We start from the raw sequence: 20,144 nt of genomic DNA, 5'->3' as shown, positions 1-20,144 counted from the left end.
AACTACTTTGTGTATTTTGCACACTTTTGCCTGAATTAAACGGAATTAAACTAATAATCTATACTTTGAAAGAGACCTTTTGTTTCTATTTGTCTTTTTTTTATGATGTATGGACAGCGTATACGTGCAAACCCTCACCAGTGATTTTGTTTATATATGTCATATCACGTGGTCACGGACGTCGCGGTGTTGCCATAGAGATAGAAGCGTCCGCCGGAAGTGAGGAGGACAGGAGCGTGATGGCGGACGACGCGATAAAAACGGTGAGAAATGATGGATATTTTCATTAAATTGCTAAATCTATGGCATTTAATACCTTTAATATGAACAAAGATTTTCTTTATGGTGGTCTATGGTAGTCTATAACCGCTATTCTTATAACCGTTATTTACCTTCTCGTCAGATTAATTATAACGTTATCTCCAAAGAGAAAACAATCTGAAAGATTGACATTTTAAATAACAAAAGTTGCCTGTATTTTATTAATATTTCCTTGAATCTTGAAAAGCAAAGCCTGTCAATACAGACTTGCCTTAAAATCAAAATAAGCTTATATTTAAAAAAAAAAAAATAAAGTCTGTTTTAGCACCATTAAGATGTATTGCATTGTTTGTCTTGACATTACTCAAATGCAAATAAACTGACGTAATTGTAAATAATTTATACAATTTATTTGTTACGATGTCTTTTCATTTTCTAAAAATATCACGCCAGAACATGGTTATTCTCAAGGCTTCTCTTGACAGAAAATTAAATATTAAATGCATAATATTTGTCAGCAGTCAAAGTGCACAACAATAAGACTAAATAAAATGTACACAAATTAATTCCAGCACACATGATTTGATTGAGTGTGTTGACACTTTATTTTACAGTATCCTTGTTACACATGTAGTGACTATAATAATAACTCTAAATTAAGAGTAATTACTTGCAACTAACCCTAAACCAAACCCCAACCCTAGTAAGTACACTTAGTTTATACTACTCAGTACTTAAATGTATAATTGCACCTTAAAATAAAGTGTAACTGACATATTTCCACTTTTCTGTGAGTAGGATGTGCAGCTGCCTGCGGCCACAGACCTCAAGAAACCTCGTCTAAAGAAAGGTAAGAAGGTCTATATACATTTATTATATAAGTCATTATGATAAAGTAATGCAAAACGAAACGGACGCATTTTCAGGGTTCTCCACTTTTGGACGCCACTGAATCCATTCATCCTGTGGGTGGCGCTGTTTTGCTTTATTTTCAGTGAAGAGGATTATGGCTCAGAGGGAAAAGTCTGTCCAGGAATAGAACGGATTGAGATCAGGTTTTGCCGGGGGGCTTGTAAGCAAGAGGAGAAAGATGCAGACGCTGCATGTCACAGCGGACGGGCTCCTTTTGTTCGGGGGCCCGCTGGATTGGGGATGAGTCTTGTGTGGCCCCCCGTTGCGAGAAGAGACCGCTGCGTCTCACAGCAAGCCTCTCTGCCCTCTTTTCTGCAGATTTTCAATGCCGCCTTTGATATTTGCATTTTCAAGATTAGTCCCGTTAATGTCCTACACAAGATGAAACGGCTTCTTATGTGTAAATAGGCTCCTCTCTTTAATCTTTGGCCCAAAAAACTGTGAAGTCACACTTTAAAATGTCTTTGTATTAGATAGGAAATATCAAGGAAAGGTTGCGCAAACACATTTTACAAGCAAACCGTTTGTCAGGCAGGCAAATTCAAACACGCTGAGACTTCAAACATGATGAAGAAAAGTGAACATTAAGATCCTGCCAATGACTTTTTTTAAGTGCCTAGACTCTGTTGTATTGTTACGAGCTTATAAAGATTGATTTTTCTTCTGTCTGCAGCTCCTGAGCTCCCAATTCTGGAGAGGAGAAACTGGCTTATACATCTGCATTACATCCGCAAAGATTATGAGACCTGCAAGGTAAAAGCTGAACCTCCGACAGAGCCAGAGGCAGTAAAGAATACTCTTAATAAAGTGAATTGATTTGTGTTCCTTCTGATTTCAGGCCATTATTAAAGAACAGCTGCATGAAACTCAAGGCATGTGTGAATATGCTGTGTATGTACAAGGTCAGTGAAAAATACACAGTAAACCGACTCTAACGATGTAAACGTATTCAATGAAGTCAGTGTTACAGACTATAACTCTTAGGCTTCACATTTATTTATTTATTTGAATTGAATTAGGGCTTGTGAAATATTGAATAAATGTTTGATTATTTTTACTTGCAGATCATGTCTCAAATGTTCAAAATGGTAGAGTACCGTAAAATTAGCACACAACTGTACATGAAATACCCATATGACCTGCTATATTTGCCAGAAAAAAAAAAAAAAATCCAAATGCACACAAAAAAAAAGTATCCCACAATGCAGTGTTTTCACTTTTCATTCTCAGTGTGACGAATGAACCAGAAGCAATATTATTGACTTATTATTTGTTTGAACTGCAAAATGTTAGAAAAATGGACACATAAAATGCATTTATTGCCCAGCCCAAAATAAGTCTCTGTTTGGATTTAAACAGGCAAATGCATAAGAGTGTATGATTGGATTATTATTGCCGTGATTATTATGTTTCTAGCATGTTTTATGTGTGGCAACAGTTTTTCTAAAGTAGACTTTAAATGTTGTGATGTTTTTTCCATCAAGAGGTGCATCAGTTTTTGGTTTTGTCAGTGTAAGAGTCCAGCGCTGTGTAAAGTCTCCTCCAGCGCATTTGCGAGATATGAAGTCAGAATTGTGAGAAATAAAGTCGCAATTCTGAGAAATAAAGTCACAATTGCGAGATATAGTCGCAATTCTGAGAAATAAAGTCACAATTGCGAGATATAAAGTCGCAATTCTGAGAAATAAAGTCACAATTGCGAGATATAGTCGCAATTCTGAGAAATAAAGTCACAATTGCGAGATATAAAGTCGCAATTATGAGAAATAAAGTCGCAATGGGGAAAAAAAAGACAGAATTGCGAATTTTTATCTCACAATTCTGACTTTATAACACATAATTGCGAGTTTATATCTCGAAATTCTGACATCTTTTTTCAGAATTGTGAGATACAAACTCGCAATTGCGAGTTATCAGGTCAATTCTAAGGGGAGCCAATTCTAAAACTTTTTTCCCCTCAGAATAGTTTATATCTCACAATTCTGACTTTATAACACGCAATTTCGACTTTATATCAGTCAATTCTGACTTTACAACACGCAATTGCGACTTTATTTCACGCAATTCTGACTTTATATCTCGCAATTCTGAGAAATAAAGTCGCAATTACCTTTTTTATTTTTCATTCTGTGGCGGAAACAAGCTTCCATACCAAACATATAACATGCTAGAAACATAATAATCACTGAAATGTAATTACTCATTTGACATTGTTGCATGCTGTTTCACATACTAGCGTTAAACGGTAGTATGCAGTACACAGTAGACAAACACAGTTTATGCTGGTTAATAAGTGTTGTGTGTGTGTGTGTGTGCAGCTCTGATCATGCGGTTAGAAGGGAAGATCCAGCAGTCTCTGGAGTTGTTTCAGAGTTGTGCAATCCTCAACCCCAAAAGCTCAGACAACCTCAAGCAAGTGGCGCGATCACTGTAAGCACGTTTCAAACACACGAGTGCAGTTTAAAATATGGTTTATATGGTGTGTCTGTTTACCTGGTTTGGATCAGTGTAAACTGAATAGAAGTTGATGAAGAAATATGTTCGCTTATTTCGTGATCTGTGCTTACTTTGTGTTTAGTTTCCTATTAGGGAAGCACAAAGCTGCTATCGAGGTTTATAATGAAGCAGCGCGTCTCAATCAGAAAGATTGGGTAAGTACACAACTGTGTCTTTAAATGAGGAATCCACTAAAAAAATCTAATACCTAATTATTTACTCTGCCTTATCTTGATCCAGACTCTTATGCTGTTATTTTTTTCAATAGAACACACATATTTTCTTCACACAACTCTTTTCCATACAATGACAATATTTATTTATTTAAATGGTCAAGTTAGAGTCAGGGTTTATATTTTATTTATGTATTTAAATGGTTAAGGTAGGGGTCAGGGTTTATACTGTATATTTTATTTATTTAAATGCTATGGTAGGGGTCAGGGTTTATACTGTATATTTTATTTATTTAAATGCTATGGTAGGGGTCAGGGTTTATAGTGTATATTTTATTTATTTATTTATTTAAATGCTATGGTAGGGGTCAGGGTTTATACTGTATATTTTATTTATTTACAGTAAATGCTAAGGTAGGGGTCAGGGTTTATACTGTATATTTTATTTATTTATTTAAATGGTTAAGGTAGGTGTCAGAGTTTATACTGTATATTTTATTTATTTATTTATTTACAGTAAATGCTATGGTAGGGGTCAGGGTTTATACTGTATATTTTATTCATTTATTTAAATGGTTAAGGTAGGGGTCAGGGTTTATACTGTATATTTTATTTATTTATTTATTTAAATGCTATGGTAGGGGTCAGGGTTTATACTGTATATTTTATTTATTTATTTAAATGCTATGGTAGGGGTCAGGGTTTTATACTGTATATTTTATTTATTTAAATGGTTATGGTTGGGGTCAGAGTTTATACTGTATATTTTATTTATTTATTTATTTAAATGCTATGGTAGGGGTCAGGGTTTATACTGTATGTTTTATTTATTTATTTATTTAAATGCTATGGTAGGGGTCAGGGTTTATACTGTATGTTTTATTTATTTATTTATTTAAATGCTATGGTAGGGGTCAGGGTTTATACTGTATATTTTATTTATTTATTTAAATGGTTATGGTTGGGGTCAGAGTTTATACTGTATATTTGTGTGTATTTGATGTATTTTTGTATTTAAATTGTTCAGTTAGGGTCAAGGTTTATATTGTATTTATTGATTTAAATGTGTTCAATTTAGTGGTTAGGGTTTAGATTTTATTGATTTAAATAGTTAATTTAGGAGTTTTTTATATATATATATTTGATATTTTAGTCAATTTTAGTTAGTTAGATCTTTTTATTTAAATTTTTTGTTGTATTTATTTTATTTAGTTTAAAGCTTGACAGCCCCAGTTACCATTCACTTTAATTATCCAGAAAAAGAAAAGAGTATATTCTTTAGATTTAGTTTTTTTTTTTTTTTGCTCCACAGGTCTGGTGTGAAAAATTGTGTGAACTTTCATTTGAATCACCTGTAATTTAATGAGATGCATGTGAAATATTGAATTAATCTGTGATTATTTTTTACCTGCAGGAGATCAGCCATAATCTGGGCATTTGCTACATCTACACCAAAGACTTAAGAAGTGTAAGATTCAGATTGTTAAGTCATATCTGTGTGAATATTTACCATATTATTGTAGTAGTACATGTTATTTAACACTCTTCCTTTACTTGTATTGATTGTATGGAAGATTCCAGATTCCAGCAGTGATGAAACGGCCTTTTATTTGATGTATTTGAGTGAATTTGAATGGCGTGTCCTCAGCTGATGTTGCGTTACACATGTTCTCTCTGTGTCTGCAGGCAGAAGAGCAGTTAAACTTGGCATTACAGCTGAATAAACACGATCTGACCTTCATGATGCTGGGAAAAATCCACGTACTGCAGGGGGACACGGAGAAAGCCATCGACGTCTACAAGAGCGCTGTGGAGTACGTCTCAATACACACGCTCACTTTTAAGGGTCATCTTTTATTCTGTTGTAGTAGCATTTCATCCAAACCATCATAGTTCTTGCACTAGTTTAAATACACAGAGAGCATCCACTAATGTTTGGTGAACACGCATTCGTATTCATGCATTTCTTGTCATGTGGAGGTCATGATGTTGGAAGTCGTGAGCGTTCGGATTTGAAGCTTCATAACACGAGCACTGACACGTTTTATCGTGTGTTTTATCACCAGTCACATTTGACTTGAAGAGTCAAACACACTTCATTTTCCTATTGAAGTGTCTGGAGTGTTTTGTGGTGACTTACCCAGAATGCATTTCGACAGATTTTTCCGTCATGTTTTTGCACAGCGCGAGTAAAGATGTACGAGACAGAGTTTTGTTGCAGACGAGAGGAACTTCAGACGCCTAGAGATGCTCTCAGCGTGTCGCTCTGCCACGGCGCAGATAAGACGCCCAAGGCAGCAAAGCATGCTGGGATCCGTGAAGCGCTCATAGCTGTAATTAATCACATTTACTGTCTCACTGTGACCGCTCTAACATCTCCCTTTTCTTTCTTTCTCTCTACCTCTTCGTTTTAATCTTTCCCTTTGTCTTCTCAAGAAAGCCCAGAGGACTTGCTGAAGTAGTCTGTCTTTTCTCCTTAAAGGGACAGTTCACCAAAAGACTGTCATTATTTACTCACCCTCATGTTGTCCAAACCCGCGTGACTTTCTTTCTTCAGTGGAAAACAAAAGTAGGCTAAATCGTCCCGCTGCTCTTTTCCATGCAACAAAAAGTCAACGTCTGTCAAGCTTAGAAGAAGATGCAACAGCACCATAACTGTATAAGAACAGTAGACCGAATCACTTGTGCATCATATGATGAGTTGCAGACCTACATTTTTTGTTATTTGCAGGGTATGAACTATAACTTAAACTATACCTATTTAATATTTTTTTTAATATGAATTGGTTTTCTAAAAATGTGTGCATTGTGTAAATAGTTTTTTAAAAAATTGACAATATATATTTTAATATATATTAATATATTAATATAATATATTATTATTATACAAATATATAAATACTTATATTTTTATTTTTACATAAATATATAAAATAAGTTTAGATGCTGTGTTTTACAGTTAAAATAATTTTACAGTATATATTAATCATTATTATTATTTGCATTATGATAATGAGCACATGAGAATGATAATGAGTATCTGGTAAAAAAAAAATAATAATAATAATGCTGAATTGTAATCAAAATTGTGTAAATAGTTAAAAAAAATTTTTACAATATATATATTTTAATAATAATTGTAATTATTATTATTACTATACAAATACACTACCGTTCAAAAGTTTGGGGTCAGTGAGAATTTTATTTTTATTTTTTGGAGGAAAGAAATCAATAGTTTTATTTATCAAGGACAGTAAAGACATTTATAATGTTACAAAAGATTCTATTTCAAACAAATGCTGTTCTTTTGAACTTCCTATTCATCAAAGAATCCTAAAAAAAAAAAAACTGTACAACTGACAGACCAACAACTGTTTCAACATTGATAATAATAATAAATGTTTCTTGAGCATCAAATCCTCATATTATACTGATTTGTGAAGGATCATTTGACACTGAAGACACTGACACTGGTGATGCTGAAAATTCAGCTTTGATCACAGGAATAAATTACACTTTACTATATATTCACACAGAAAACAGCTGATTTACACTGGAATAATATTTAATACTATAACTGATTTTTGTTGTATTTTTAATCAAATAAGAGCAGCCATGGTTAGCAGAAGAGAATTCTTTTAAAAGTATTTAAAATCGTACCGACCCCAAACTTTTGAACGGTAGTGTATATAAATACTTATATTTTTATTTTTACATAAATATATAAATAAGTTTAGATACTGTGTTGTACAGTTAAAATAATTGTACAGTATATATTAATCATTATTATTTGCATTATGATAATGAGCACATGAGAATGATAATGAGTATCTGGTAAAAAATAATAATAATGCTGAAGTGTAATCAAAATTGTGTAAATAGTTTTCAAAATTTTTTTTGACAATATATATTTTAATAATAATTGTAATTATTATTATTATACAAATATAAAAAATATATATATATTTTTATTTTTACATAAATATATAAAATAAGTTTAGATACTGTGTTTTACAGTTAAAATAATTTTACAGTATATATTAATAATTATTATTATTTGCATTATGATAATGAGCATGTGAGAATGATAATGAGTATCTGGTAAAAAAAAAAATATTATAATAATAATAATGCTGAATTGTAATCAAAATGATGTCAAAATGCAAATGCTTTTAAAAATAGCCTTCATTATCTTAAAGCATAATATAATTTCTTATTTCAGTCATGGCCAACAACACTAGTCTTTATGATACTTTATGTACTTGAGCTCTATTTACATTGATTATATATTTTCTCCTTTAGAGAAAGTCTTTGTAGTTTGAAACAACCTGAGGGTGAATAAATAATGACAGAGTTTTATTTTTTGGGTCAGCTAACGTACTCCTGCAAAGACACTTTTTTTAATGTTCAACAAATGAAAGTGCAAAAGGAATCACTAATCTGCTTTTCTCAGCGGGAATCCAACGATTTGATGACTCTTGATTACTGTTGTTGACTTTCCTCTCTTCCCGGAGAGCAGAAATGGAGATGACTCTGAAGATTCTCCTCCTCTTGTCCACACAAACTCTGTCTGTGAGTCTGGCTCGGATATCAGAGAACCGCGGGGAGCTTTAAGAGTGTGTGTGTGTTTGAGATCTCCTCATTATCGCAGGCCTCCCACTGAGCTGATGAATTAGTAACGTGCGGCAGTGGGACGCTCCGTAATGAGAGGAGCTTTCAGAGATCCCACATTTCCACCAGCTTCACCTCACTATAGCGGGAAGATGTGCCTCACAGCCAGCATGAATTAATAACAGCTCGCTGCTGGCATGAGCCGCTCACACACACACACACACGACCCGAGAAAAGCCTGCTTTCATCATTCTCAAGTGTGTCACTCACTCACCACAGTGAGGACCTGTTTCTGAATCAATATGCTTTAGTCCTAATAAGCTTTATTAGGCTTTAAGCTTTAAATCAGATTATAGTAACTCAAATCTGATTGGTCGACTGAAGTGTGATACTTTCCTAAGTCAGATTAAGCTGAAAGGAAGGAGTATAATCACAATTCTGTCATAATTTACAATGCATGGTTTTTCATCTCATTATGACATATTTTCTTCCATGAAACACAAAAAGAGACGTTTAGCTCAATGTTGAGGCTGCTCTTTTCCATACAATGAGAGTTAAAGGTGTCCTAACTGAAACACTGAATTATAAGGCGTTATGTGTTGAGTAATTGATGACAAAAAGTTTCATATTAATACGTGTTATCATATTAAACTGGTTCGTGAGTTGAATAATGAAATCATAAAAATTAAATGCATACATTTTAAATAAAAACAATAAATAAATAAAAAGATTAAAGAAAATATTACATATTAAAACATTTTATTTGTTTACCTTAATGGTAATGTGACCATTCACTAACATACTGGAAACTGTGAACATGTTATTATTTTGAAATATTAACTTTAAATCTCAGTAAGAAAATATTTTAGGTCGGCTGACAAAAAAACGGTTGGGAATCACTGCATTACTAAAAGTACAATCAACTTGGATGTTTAAGTCATTTCAACTTAAATTACATTAAACCAACTTAAAAAATGAGTTGAATCTTGTATAACTTATATTTGATGAGTTGAAAAACGTATGTAGTCATGCATTATTGATCATATCCTTTTTTTTACAGTGTAATGAAATGTGCTTAATTTTCTGGAAATTAATGTCAGAGTGTAAAAGATCTTAAACATGCTTAATTTTCTTTAAACAAAATATCATTTCTACCCTCTTGATTTTGATTTTGGGTTGAAATATTGCCGTTTTCTCTCTCAGGTTTTCTCCTGAGAACACGGAGCTGTTGACCACGCTGGGACTGCTCTACATGCAGGTGAGGGACGACGAGTCTGTGACGCTGTGCAAATCATTCATGCCTTCAGTTTTTTTTTTTTTTTTTTTTTTTTTAAACCCTTGTGTTCCTTTTCGAATTCTGTGTACTCCCCTTATGGACCGGGTCAAATTGACCCTAATTGGATTCAATACAATTCCTCAAAAATCACACTATGAAAAACAACAAAGATTTAGATACAAACTGTAAACTTTTAATATCAGCATTTGTCAAACATTACAAAAACATTATATCTGAAAATATGATTTATGAAAATGTTTTTAAAACATTTTTTAAAACAGTTTTGTTTTGACAAAATTGGAAAATAAACAGTATACTGATTTTTTTGCATATATATATATATTTTTTTTTTTTTTACATTTTATGCTTTGAACATCGTAACTGAACAAAAAAAAATTGCTGTATAATGAAAATTTTTCATTTTCCTAAGTTAACTTTCCCTAGTTTCCTAAGACCTATTTTCCTAGTTTCATTATTCACTCACTGGGAAGTGAGAAACCAAACATAACAAAAACATACATCAAATAAATGTTTATTTATTTATTTTTTGGCTCTGTGAATCTGCCTTTGAAAATCCTACATAAAAGTTTTGGTTAAAAGCTAGGTATTTTAGATATTTTGAATATTGAAATGAGAGCTTATTTTACTATCTGTGTCTGACAAAGATTTTCATCTGTAATTTGCAAATAATTCTGAACACTGTAATTTTATCTTTTTCAAGTGTGTTTGGTTAGGGTTAGAGCACTTTTAGATGCACTTGCACGTTAGAACTGGAGTTGAAGTGCCCTGACAAACAGAAAATAAATGTTTTTATTTTGTGTCTGTACAGTTGCTTTTGAATGGCTGTCTATGAGGGTCAAATTGACCCGCGAACATCACGAACGTAACAGTAATTTTGTTTGTATATGTCAAAACACATCAGCATGTTGAAACTTTGCATGCATGTTAATCATGATAAATGAGAAAAAGTCACAAAATATCAAGAAAAAAAACAAAGGTTAACCAGTATTTCCAACAACTTGAAAATCGAAACGGGTCAAATTGACCCGCAACATAACACAAGGGTTTTAACAGACAGACATGCAGACCAAAATAGTGCATTAACGAACAATATAGTAATTCCAGAAGTGAAAATAACAGTGTGTGTGTGTATGTGGATAAGCAAAATAACCATTTATTATTCATTACCATCATCACCACCACTCCTCACTACCAACATACTACCAACATTGTATTAGTCAATTTTTATTCTTATTTCCATCTTTCCTCCTATGTAACAATTACCATTGTCAGCACTCTTCAAAAATAAAAGGTACCGTAATAAGATGATATAAGATAACCCTCCCCCCACATCTCTTCAATCCCTATTTTCTCCTAAAAATTATTTATTTATTTATATATATATATTTTTTTGTATGTTATGTGTAGTGTTTAAGGTGCATTAAAACAAGTTTGATTCCAGACACAGAAGACAGATGATGATTCGGGACTTTTACTAGCATGAACAAACTCCTAACCCTAAAAATATCTTACTTTTCTTAGTGTGTAGACTTAAAATGTTGGTCTGGTGGATGATGAAATAGCAGAATCACATATTTATATTAAAAGCTAGACAATGTAAGCTGCACAGTTACAAACCCCTAGCATCACCCTGTGGCTGGTTGCATAAACACAGTAAATGTGTCTGTTATTCTTGTTTTTGTCCACTGCTCTCTCATTAGCTTGGGAAATACCAGAAAGCCTTCGAGCACCTCGGGAACGCTCTGACATACGACCCCAATAACTTCAAGGTGGGATGTAGTTTCAGTGACACTGAATGTGTGTGTTCCTGTATGTAATCTTCATTACCGTTATACATCCCAACATGTATATTTTGTTTGGAATTTCTTATTACAGTGACAAAAATCATGGAAACAATGGCTCTAATTCACTGATAACTGCGTACACTATTATACATATCATTAAAAATGGGCTGAAATTAAAAGGTCATTTTTATTTTTGCATTCTCCCAATCTGTTGTTGCTCATGTGTGTGTGTGTGTGTGTGTGTGTGTTCAGGCCATCCTCGCGGCCGGCAGTATGATGCAGACTCATGGAGATTATGACGTGGCCATGAACAAGTATCGTGTAGCGGCTTACGCTGTCCCCGAGAGCCCCCCGCTCTGGAATAACATCGGCATGTGCTTCTTCGGCAAAAAGAAATACGTTGCTGTGAGTATGACAGACTATCACTAGAACATTTTCTACCTTTCTTTCATCCCCTGTTGTTTTCATGCCCTCCTGCTTCTCTCCTCCAGGCCATCAGCTGTCTGAAGAGGGCCAACTATCTGTCTCCGTTTGATTGGAAGATCCTGTATAATCTGGGTTTGGTTCACCTCACCATGCAACAGTACGCGTCAGCTTTCCACTTCCTGAGCGCCGCCATCAACCTGCGGCCACGCATGAGCGAGCTCTACATGCTTCTGGCCGGTAAATATTTCACAAACTTTGTTTTCAGACACCTGTTTTTAAGCAAATTTTGTGATATTACATAAAAAAAAAAAAAAAACACTGGATGGAAACTCAAATATCAGTCCCTCCAGTTTTTCGCGATTCTGCGATCGCTGAATACAACGCAAAATCAACAAAATGTTGCATTCTTTTGCGATCCTGCATAATTCCTAATTTAACCCCAAAATAATCACAAAAAATCAAAAAAAGACCTCACAAAACATTAAATTATAATCACCCAATTGAAATATCTCTAGTTAATTAAAGTTTCAATGCATTTTTACGTGGGTACAGATGTTGCGCACACGTGATGTCTGTGTGCGGTCTGTCAGAAACATGGCGAAAGAAAAAGCGTCTCTCCTGCCCTCTCACATAAGCGCCCAGGTTTTCATTGGGCAGTATAGGCTACGGCAAACTTATTAACGCGTTTAACATGATTGAATGACATAACAAAAAGTATGATATGCTCGATGGTACTAAAAAGAATTATTAAAAGCGCAGTATACCGTGAAAGAGAACTAATTTCAGCCAGTCGAGTGACAGTCTGTCTCTGACTGCAAGTGTGTGTGTGTGACTGACTGACTGACTGCGTGTCACCGCCTGTCGGCCTAGTTAGAATATTGAATTCTCTTTATAGGGCTTGAACAAATACACATAGCTGCAATTACTTCAAAATATTCATCTTGGCAAGTATTTACGTAAAACAATCAGTAATAACTGATTGGGACGTTTGTCATTACTGTAGTAGGCCTTAAAGTGACAGTAACCTAATTAACCTGCTGTTGTTAATGTTAATCAAGCAACAACAATAGGCTACGGCACAATTTAAAAAAAAGAATTTGATTAGACCAAATAAACAAGCTTTATGCATTTTGTTTGTGATTTGTGTCATGTATGACTATTGTGCATCTGACATAATACTATTATGGTAAATGTGATGTACTAATTATAAAATATAAAAATCGCAAATTTTTTCACAAATTTCTGGAAATTACCACCACAAAATCAGTCATTTTGATTGCAAAAATCAAATTAAAAAATCGTGAAATCCTGGAGGGACTGAAATATGCCCTTAATTGGCTTTATGCACAGCTGCACTACTTCCTGAACTTCAGCCAGCTCCTTTGTTTCCTGTCTGTCATTATTGGACAAACTGATTAATCCAGGTGTGCCTGGCCTCAGTAACAATAATCAGGCACACCTGGATTAATCAGTTTGTCCAATAATGGCAGACAGGAAACAAAGGAGCTGGCTGAAGTTCAGGAAGTAGTGAAGCTGTGCATAAAGCCTATTGAGGCGGATAACTTTTTTATCTGATAAGAACACATGTATAAGCTACGATGGAAACACATTTCACTGAATAATTCCCTCGGAAAAAAACTCACCTTAACAGTGGATGTGATTGGATAACTGGTCTAACCAGCGGACCAATCAGATGAGATGAAAACATATGACTTGTGACAAAATAACTGTTCTAGTCATGGATATGTAGTTAACTTGCAATAAAAAAGGCCTCAAAACAAAATGCTCAGGCATGTTTTAAAGATTTGATGCCACATTCCTCACAAACTTTATCAAATCCAGCAAGTCTATGAATCACATTTACCAAATAAATCCTATTATGCACAACAAAAAACGTATATGACCTAACCTCAACAGTGGATGTGATTGGATAACTGGACTAACCAGCAGACCAATCGCATCGCAGCATCTCAAATGTTGGTTTGTTGGTTCTGAAAAGTCAAAGTCTGTCATCAGAATGATTTAGTTTAATTCCCAAACACGAAAAAGAGCCACACTGACTTCCCCGATTGCAGCAACTTCCATTTTGTATTACAGATATTTTGCACCGGTTTATCAGGAAGTGTCGATTTTGCTAATAATAAATGTTTACTTAATCCAATATTAGTTTTTAAAGTCATGTTCCTTAAAGATCAGTGTAAGTGTGAGAATCCAGTTGAATTTGATTGGATGATTATTTGTTCTCTGACCTTCATCAGTTGCCCTGACCAATCTGGATGACGCGGATAACGCCCGCAGGTCTTACGAACAGGCGGTTCAGCTCGATGAGTATGTTCTCAAACCCTGATGTGTGCTGGGAAATCTGCAGTGTACATGAGCTCATGCAGAACTAGAGTTTAATGAGTGAGTTTTGCCTGGCAGGTCAAACCCGCTGGTGAACCTGAACTTTGCGGTGTTCCAGTATAATCAGGGCGATAAGAAGGCCGCCCTGCAGCAGTTCCAGGAGATGGAGAGGAAAGTCAACGCTCAGGTTGAGAATGACAGCAACACAGAGTTTGACCCTGAGGTACTGACGCCTGGTCTAATTCTGGACGAGAACTGCTCACTTAGACTAGAAGAACACGTATGACTGACACTAAATGTGACCAAACAGTTCTGGTCATGGATATGTGGTTTACTAGCAATAAAAAGTGCCTTAAAACAAAACGCTCAGGCATCTTTTAAAGCCACAATCCTCACAAAATTGATCAAATCTGTGAATCATATTAAAGGTGCCCTAGAATGTTTTTTTTTATTATTTTATAATGTTTCCTGGGTTACCCTTATACTGTTAGTATGTTTTTTAGATAAAAAATAATCATAATTTAGAAATAAATGGCATTTTTCCTAGCCTGCTTTTAGCCTCTGATTTGAACACTCTGTTTGAAGGGGCGTGTCTCTGTGGGATTCAGTGTAACCGCGGCCACTGCTGTGATTGGCTGACATGCTTGCATATGAAATAGCTACGCATTACATGTGAAACTCTCTCCCGAATACTTTTACTACTGCTTTTATACGTTTTTACTATAACAGCTGTCGAGATTAACGAATCGTGAGATGTTTTTAAAGTATTTAGATCTATTCCCATCACATAAAATGTTGCCGTGATGAGCATTGAGCAGATGACGTGTTGATCGCGAGAATGAAGATCTTATCATTGCAAAGCAGTTTCTGCACTCTCTCTGCTTTCACCAATGCAAACACGATGATGTAAATACAGTAAGAGCTTCGTTGTGCAGTAACGTGCGTCATTGATTTCATAACGAGTTTGGCAAGTGTCCAGATAAACTCGCGCTGTGTGGAAAGATTGTTCTTTGATCGCTTTCTGTATATAATTTGTTCACAATTTAAATACGATTATTTTCATCCTACTAAAAGAAACGATGTGAAGCTGATATTTTAGTCACTGGCTTGACTTACTGATGCATAAACAGTATTGAACGATTTTGAGAGAAAGATTACCTGTCTGAACTTGAACAATTACACATCAGAAAGTGTTGCTTGGTAGCTCGATCCGAGGCCAGCTCTGTATTGGCCCAAGTTGAGGAAACACTCGGTGAAATGTTTGGAAATTTCCAGAGAAAATAAAATTAACCCATTGTTTCTTCAGAGGCTCAGATGAAGGAACTAAAAAATACTTTTGTGTTCATGTGTACATCCACACTGAGCAACTGCCATGCTTCGCCTGCGCAGTTCCGCCTGGCATTGAGGGCTGGCATTATGCAAATATTTGGAGGCGTACATATTAATGATCCCGACTATTGCGTCACAGTCGGTATTGTGTGGAGAACCGACCGTTTTTCAGGGGTGTTTTTCATAAACGTGAATTAAATGAGAACGCGAAAACAGTCCAGTTTGAGATTCACTCTATGTCATGTCCATGCACTGAACTCTTGTTATTTGACTATACCAAGGTAAATTCAATTTTGAATTATAGGTCACCTTTAAGCCTCAGTCCAGGCCACACCTATAGAAGAAAAAAATATAGCGATTTAAAATCATTTTTATTAATTATAAAAAAAAACGAAATCTTGACAATTCAACATTTCTTTGTCCTAAATTGTCCTTATGAGAATGTGTGCCATCATGAATATTTTTTTTTAGAATTCTTATTACTCTAATACAGTTGACACAAATCATAGACACAATGTCTGGCAACATTTTTATTTTATTTTTTATTTTATTATAAATGTTAGTTCTATATTTTTTATTTGGTTTTATTCAGCTTTTTTCCATCTTCATCGATGTTGCTGTTTTGAGCATGAAATATCAGTGTCAGTGCTTCTGAACTCCTGAAACGCCTCCACTGTTTTCTCGAGTTTTCTTTTGGAAACGAACATGTCACAATATTCCTCATTATAATAATTCATACGCAGAGTAAAGAGGCGGGGCCTGGTTAAGTTAGTTAGTTAGTAGTGTGTTAAACTGGCGGTTATGGAAAGGGGCGGGACATTTCCCAAACACACTCAACGCGCTCGACCCAGCCGACCAATCAGAGCACAGTGTGCTTTTCAGAAGGCGGGGCTTCATAGAGACAGGAAGTAAACAGAGCGTTACTGACAGACTGGGAAGAGAGGAGCCGCAACAATGGAGAATATGAGGAGAATAATCAACATTCAAGCAGGAAAACATGTTCTAGTAGAGCCTAAAACAACATCAAGACTTTGTCTTACAGCCTCTTTTAATGTAAAATAATTTAAAAAAACTTATTTTTCTATTTTCCCAATCTGTTCCTCATTATATCAGTCTGGTAATTAGTGAAAATGATGTTCCTCTCACACATGCTCACATCGTGTCTTTCTCACACAGATGGTTGAAATGGCTCAGAAAATAGGCACTGCTCTACAGGCGGGTGAGAACCTGTACTGGAGCAAACCAGGCAAAGACGGCAAGACCAGCCACCGGTCCTCCTCCTCCAGCAAAACCAGCAGCTCCCAGCAGCCCCTGGGCACCAACCAGGCCCTGGGTCAGGCCATGTCTTCAGCCGCAGGCTACAGCAAGAGCATGCAGATCTCCACAGGTGCAGAACCCCGTCTCTGTACAGATGAAACCTTGTCAAAATAATTCAGGTTCACATGGTTATACGCGGAAGCGACAAAAGAATTTGTATTATGAATTTTTAAGGCCAGACAAGTCATTTGTTGAGGTCAATTTGTAACGAAAGACTACACGCCTGTGCACATATATATTCAAACGCACATACCTATAGACTAAAGGTTAAGTTTGATAACGTTTTTCAAAACATTTCAACACCTGCACCTTGGGACCTGTTTTTTAAAGGTGTGCGTTCTCGAGACGCCAGACACTGTTGTGCGGATGAACGGCCAGAACACATTAAAGGTACAATATGCAGGATTTTTGCAGTAAAATATCCCAAAACCACCAGGGCAATGTTATATATTTCGTTTAGTTGATTACTTACAATATCCCACATTTTTCCAACTATTTGTAAATCGTGAGAAAATTGCGATTTTAACCAAGCAAACGGGGCGTGTGAGCAGGGGTGAGGAGTCACCAGTCATGATGTCATATCCGCGTTACCCCCGGTTTCCGCTCGTACTGCCATAGTAACCATGGCGACAGACGTTGACAACTGGGTTATGCCGGTTATGCCTAGAAGGACGCTCACGCTGTTGTTGTTTTGTTCAAACATTATGGACCATGGCAAGCAGACTTTGAGACAAAAAGAGGACTAAAACCAACATCTATCGAGATGCCGAGAGCTCCACGTCCGCGGCTAACTTCAACTTGACAGAGACGCGAGTGTTGCATGTACTTTATTAGACAGGCGAGCAAATGTACATAAAACTAATCAATGTTATTTAGTTCAACATGATGAAATGTTAGAATATGATCTGTATGTTATTCTAATGTTGATCTAGCTCACTGCTAGTCTCATACAGCCGACACACAACCCAACTAACAACATTCAACACACTCAAATGGCGTTTAGTGTGATAGTGTAACTGTTAGAGCGAGTGAAACAGCGCTGCTTACCTCAAGTTTCATTCGTCTAATAAACTGACCTGTGAGTATTAATTCAGCACTTGCGTGTAGTCGGTAGAATGAAATGTCCTTATTCCTTTATATCCGCGGGACTCGCGTTGCGTGTGGCGCTGGTATACGTCTAGCACTCGCGCCCTGCTTCATACCACAGTCATGTTAAAAACATCAGTGTATTCACTCATCCATAAAAGATCCATCAGCTTGACGACAAGATCCATACTTACGCTTAATGCAGAATATACGTCATCATTATACGCCTTTAGTATTGTAAGAGGTAGCGACCCCTGGTGGCGAAAAATCCTCCATATTGTACCTTTAATGGTTTACTGTTAGAACGGTGTTGTGTAAGCGGCCTTTAAGTTAATAACTAATGATCTTTGCAACAGAAGTGAATCAATCAAAACTAACTAGCTGGACGATAACTTTATTCTAGAGCTGCTGTAAAGCCAAACACTGTTACTGTAATCTCCTGTTATCACTGTAAAGCTGCTTTGAAACAGTCTATATTGGTAAAAGCGCTGTATAAATGAAGGTGACTCGACTTACACAGACTAACTGATAACGGCCTTATTTTCATACGCTCGGTTCATCTGTCTTTCTCTCCAGTGCCCGAAGCGGATGTGAGCATCGCCCCGTCTCCCCCTACAGTCACTCCCGGAGACCCTGAGGATGAGGATGAACCCGACAAACTCACAGAGAAGAAGAGTAAACCCAAAGCAGTGGCTGAGTAGAGCTCAAACTACATCTTTCTCCAAAACTGAAGGGGTGTATAACGTATTGAATGTACAGTGTAATATTTAGTTTAATTAAAGTGCAGGTTACAATCACAGATTCTTTTAGATGTTTGAATGATTCATTACATGAAATAAAGGTCTGTTCACCTTTAAATATAATTATATAAGAAAGTTTTGTATAAAAAGCAGGTACACTTTATAAGGAGGATCCATTTTTTTACATTAGTTAACATGAACAATGAAGAATAATTGTAAAGCATTATCAATCTTAATGTTAATTTCAGTGTTTAATAATACATTACTAGGATTAAAAGTTGTATCTGATAATAGTATTTAATGCTGTACAGCTGTATTTAACAAAGATGAATAAATTCTGTAACAAATGTAATGATCATTTTAGTTTAATCATGACATGTGAATAGTTTTAGCATGTTATTACAGCAAACACTGAACCAGAGTATTTAAATGCTGAGCTAGCAATCTCATTGGCTGCAGGATTATCGAGGCCAATCAGCTTGTGCTATGAGGTAATGATGTGATTGCTCGCAGACTGCATGTTAAGGACTGATCATCCTGTGCCGTTTCATGATATTTAATCCATTTTCTACATTAACTAACAGGACCATATTGTAAAGTATTACCAAAAAGCATTTCATTATCATTTTGTTCTTTATAACAACCACACCATAAAAAAACGGACATTTTGTAACTGGAACAGAAGGGTTTTATTCATATAAAAATATTCCATACTCAACAGAGCTAATATTTCTAGTCTTAACATTTATGATTGACGTTTTCCCAAGTAACTCTTAAAAGACTTTGTTGCATAATCACATGTGCAAACTAGAACCCTAAAATGTTTTATAGATCTAAAAGTTGTATGAATATGAACTTTCTGTTAGTTCCTCACACCAAGACTCAACATTTGCTGTTTGAAAAAAAATAAAAGGTAAAACTTTATGATATTGCCAGTTTCAAATATACTAACATGGATGTCAAATCTAAATACAGTGATGGATACTGTCACAATTTTTGTTGGTTTTGAGAAACTAACAGCGTCAACATGGAGTGTAACAGAAATACAGTACGAAACACGAGCCAAGGCTTTTCTTCAGCTGCTGATTTGAACGTCTTGCCTAGGCCTTATTCATGAAACAACACAAATAGACGTGTGTGTAAACCGTTCATAAAACCATTAGTGGTTCATTTACTTAGAATTGCTTTACAACACTGCTGAATGTTTATAAAACTGTTTTAAGCTTTTGTTAAAAAGCCTCAGACAGGTTTGTTTAAACTTTAAGGCTGATTTAAGACCAATGATCATTCACATACTGAGATTTATGGAAGCTTGTTTCCGCCACTGAATAAAAAATAAAAAAGTATGATAATTGCGACTTTATCTCAC

The 20,144-nt window shown here is 35.4% G+C and overlaps 1 protein-coding gene across 1 annotated transcript; it reads left to right on the top strand.

The window, feature by feature from the left end:
• Nucleotides 1-204: 204 nt before the first annotated feature.
• Nucleotides 205-18,752, top strand: bbs4 (Bardet-Biedl syndrome 4). Its single transcript, XM_056272593.1, has 16 exons — nt 205-263; nt 1,060-1,111; nt 1,847-1,926; nt 2,012-2,075; nt 3,492-3,603; nt 3,752-3,824; nt 5,257-5,310; nt 5,529-5,656; nt 9,657-9,711; nt 11,451-11,519; nt 11,787-11,939; nt 12,026-12,197; nt 14,219-14,288; nt 14,382-14,526; nt 16,809-17,019; nt 18,612-18,752. Exons 1-16 carry the CDS (start codon nt 240-242, stop codon nt 18,734-18,736), a joined length of 1,587 nt encoding a protein of 528 aa, XP_056128568.1. The 5' UTR covers nt 205-239; the 3' UTR covers nt 18,737-18,752.
• Nucleotides 18,753-20,144: the final 1,392 nt, after the last annotated feature.

This window comes from Rhinichthys klamathensis, unplaced genomic scaffold (assembly GCF_029890125.1).
Source record: "Rhinichthys klamathensis goyatoka isolate OS25496 unplaced genomic scaffold, OSU_Roscu_1.1 h1tg000341l_1, whole genome shotgun sequence".
Classification (NCBI taxonomy): Eukaryota; Metazoa; Chordata; class Actinopteri; order Cypriniformes; family Leuciscidae; genus Rhinichthys; species Rhinichthys klamathensis.
This window is presented reverse-complemented; position numbering and strand designations above follow the sequence as displayed.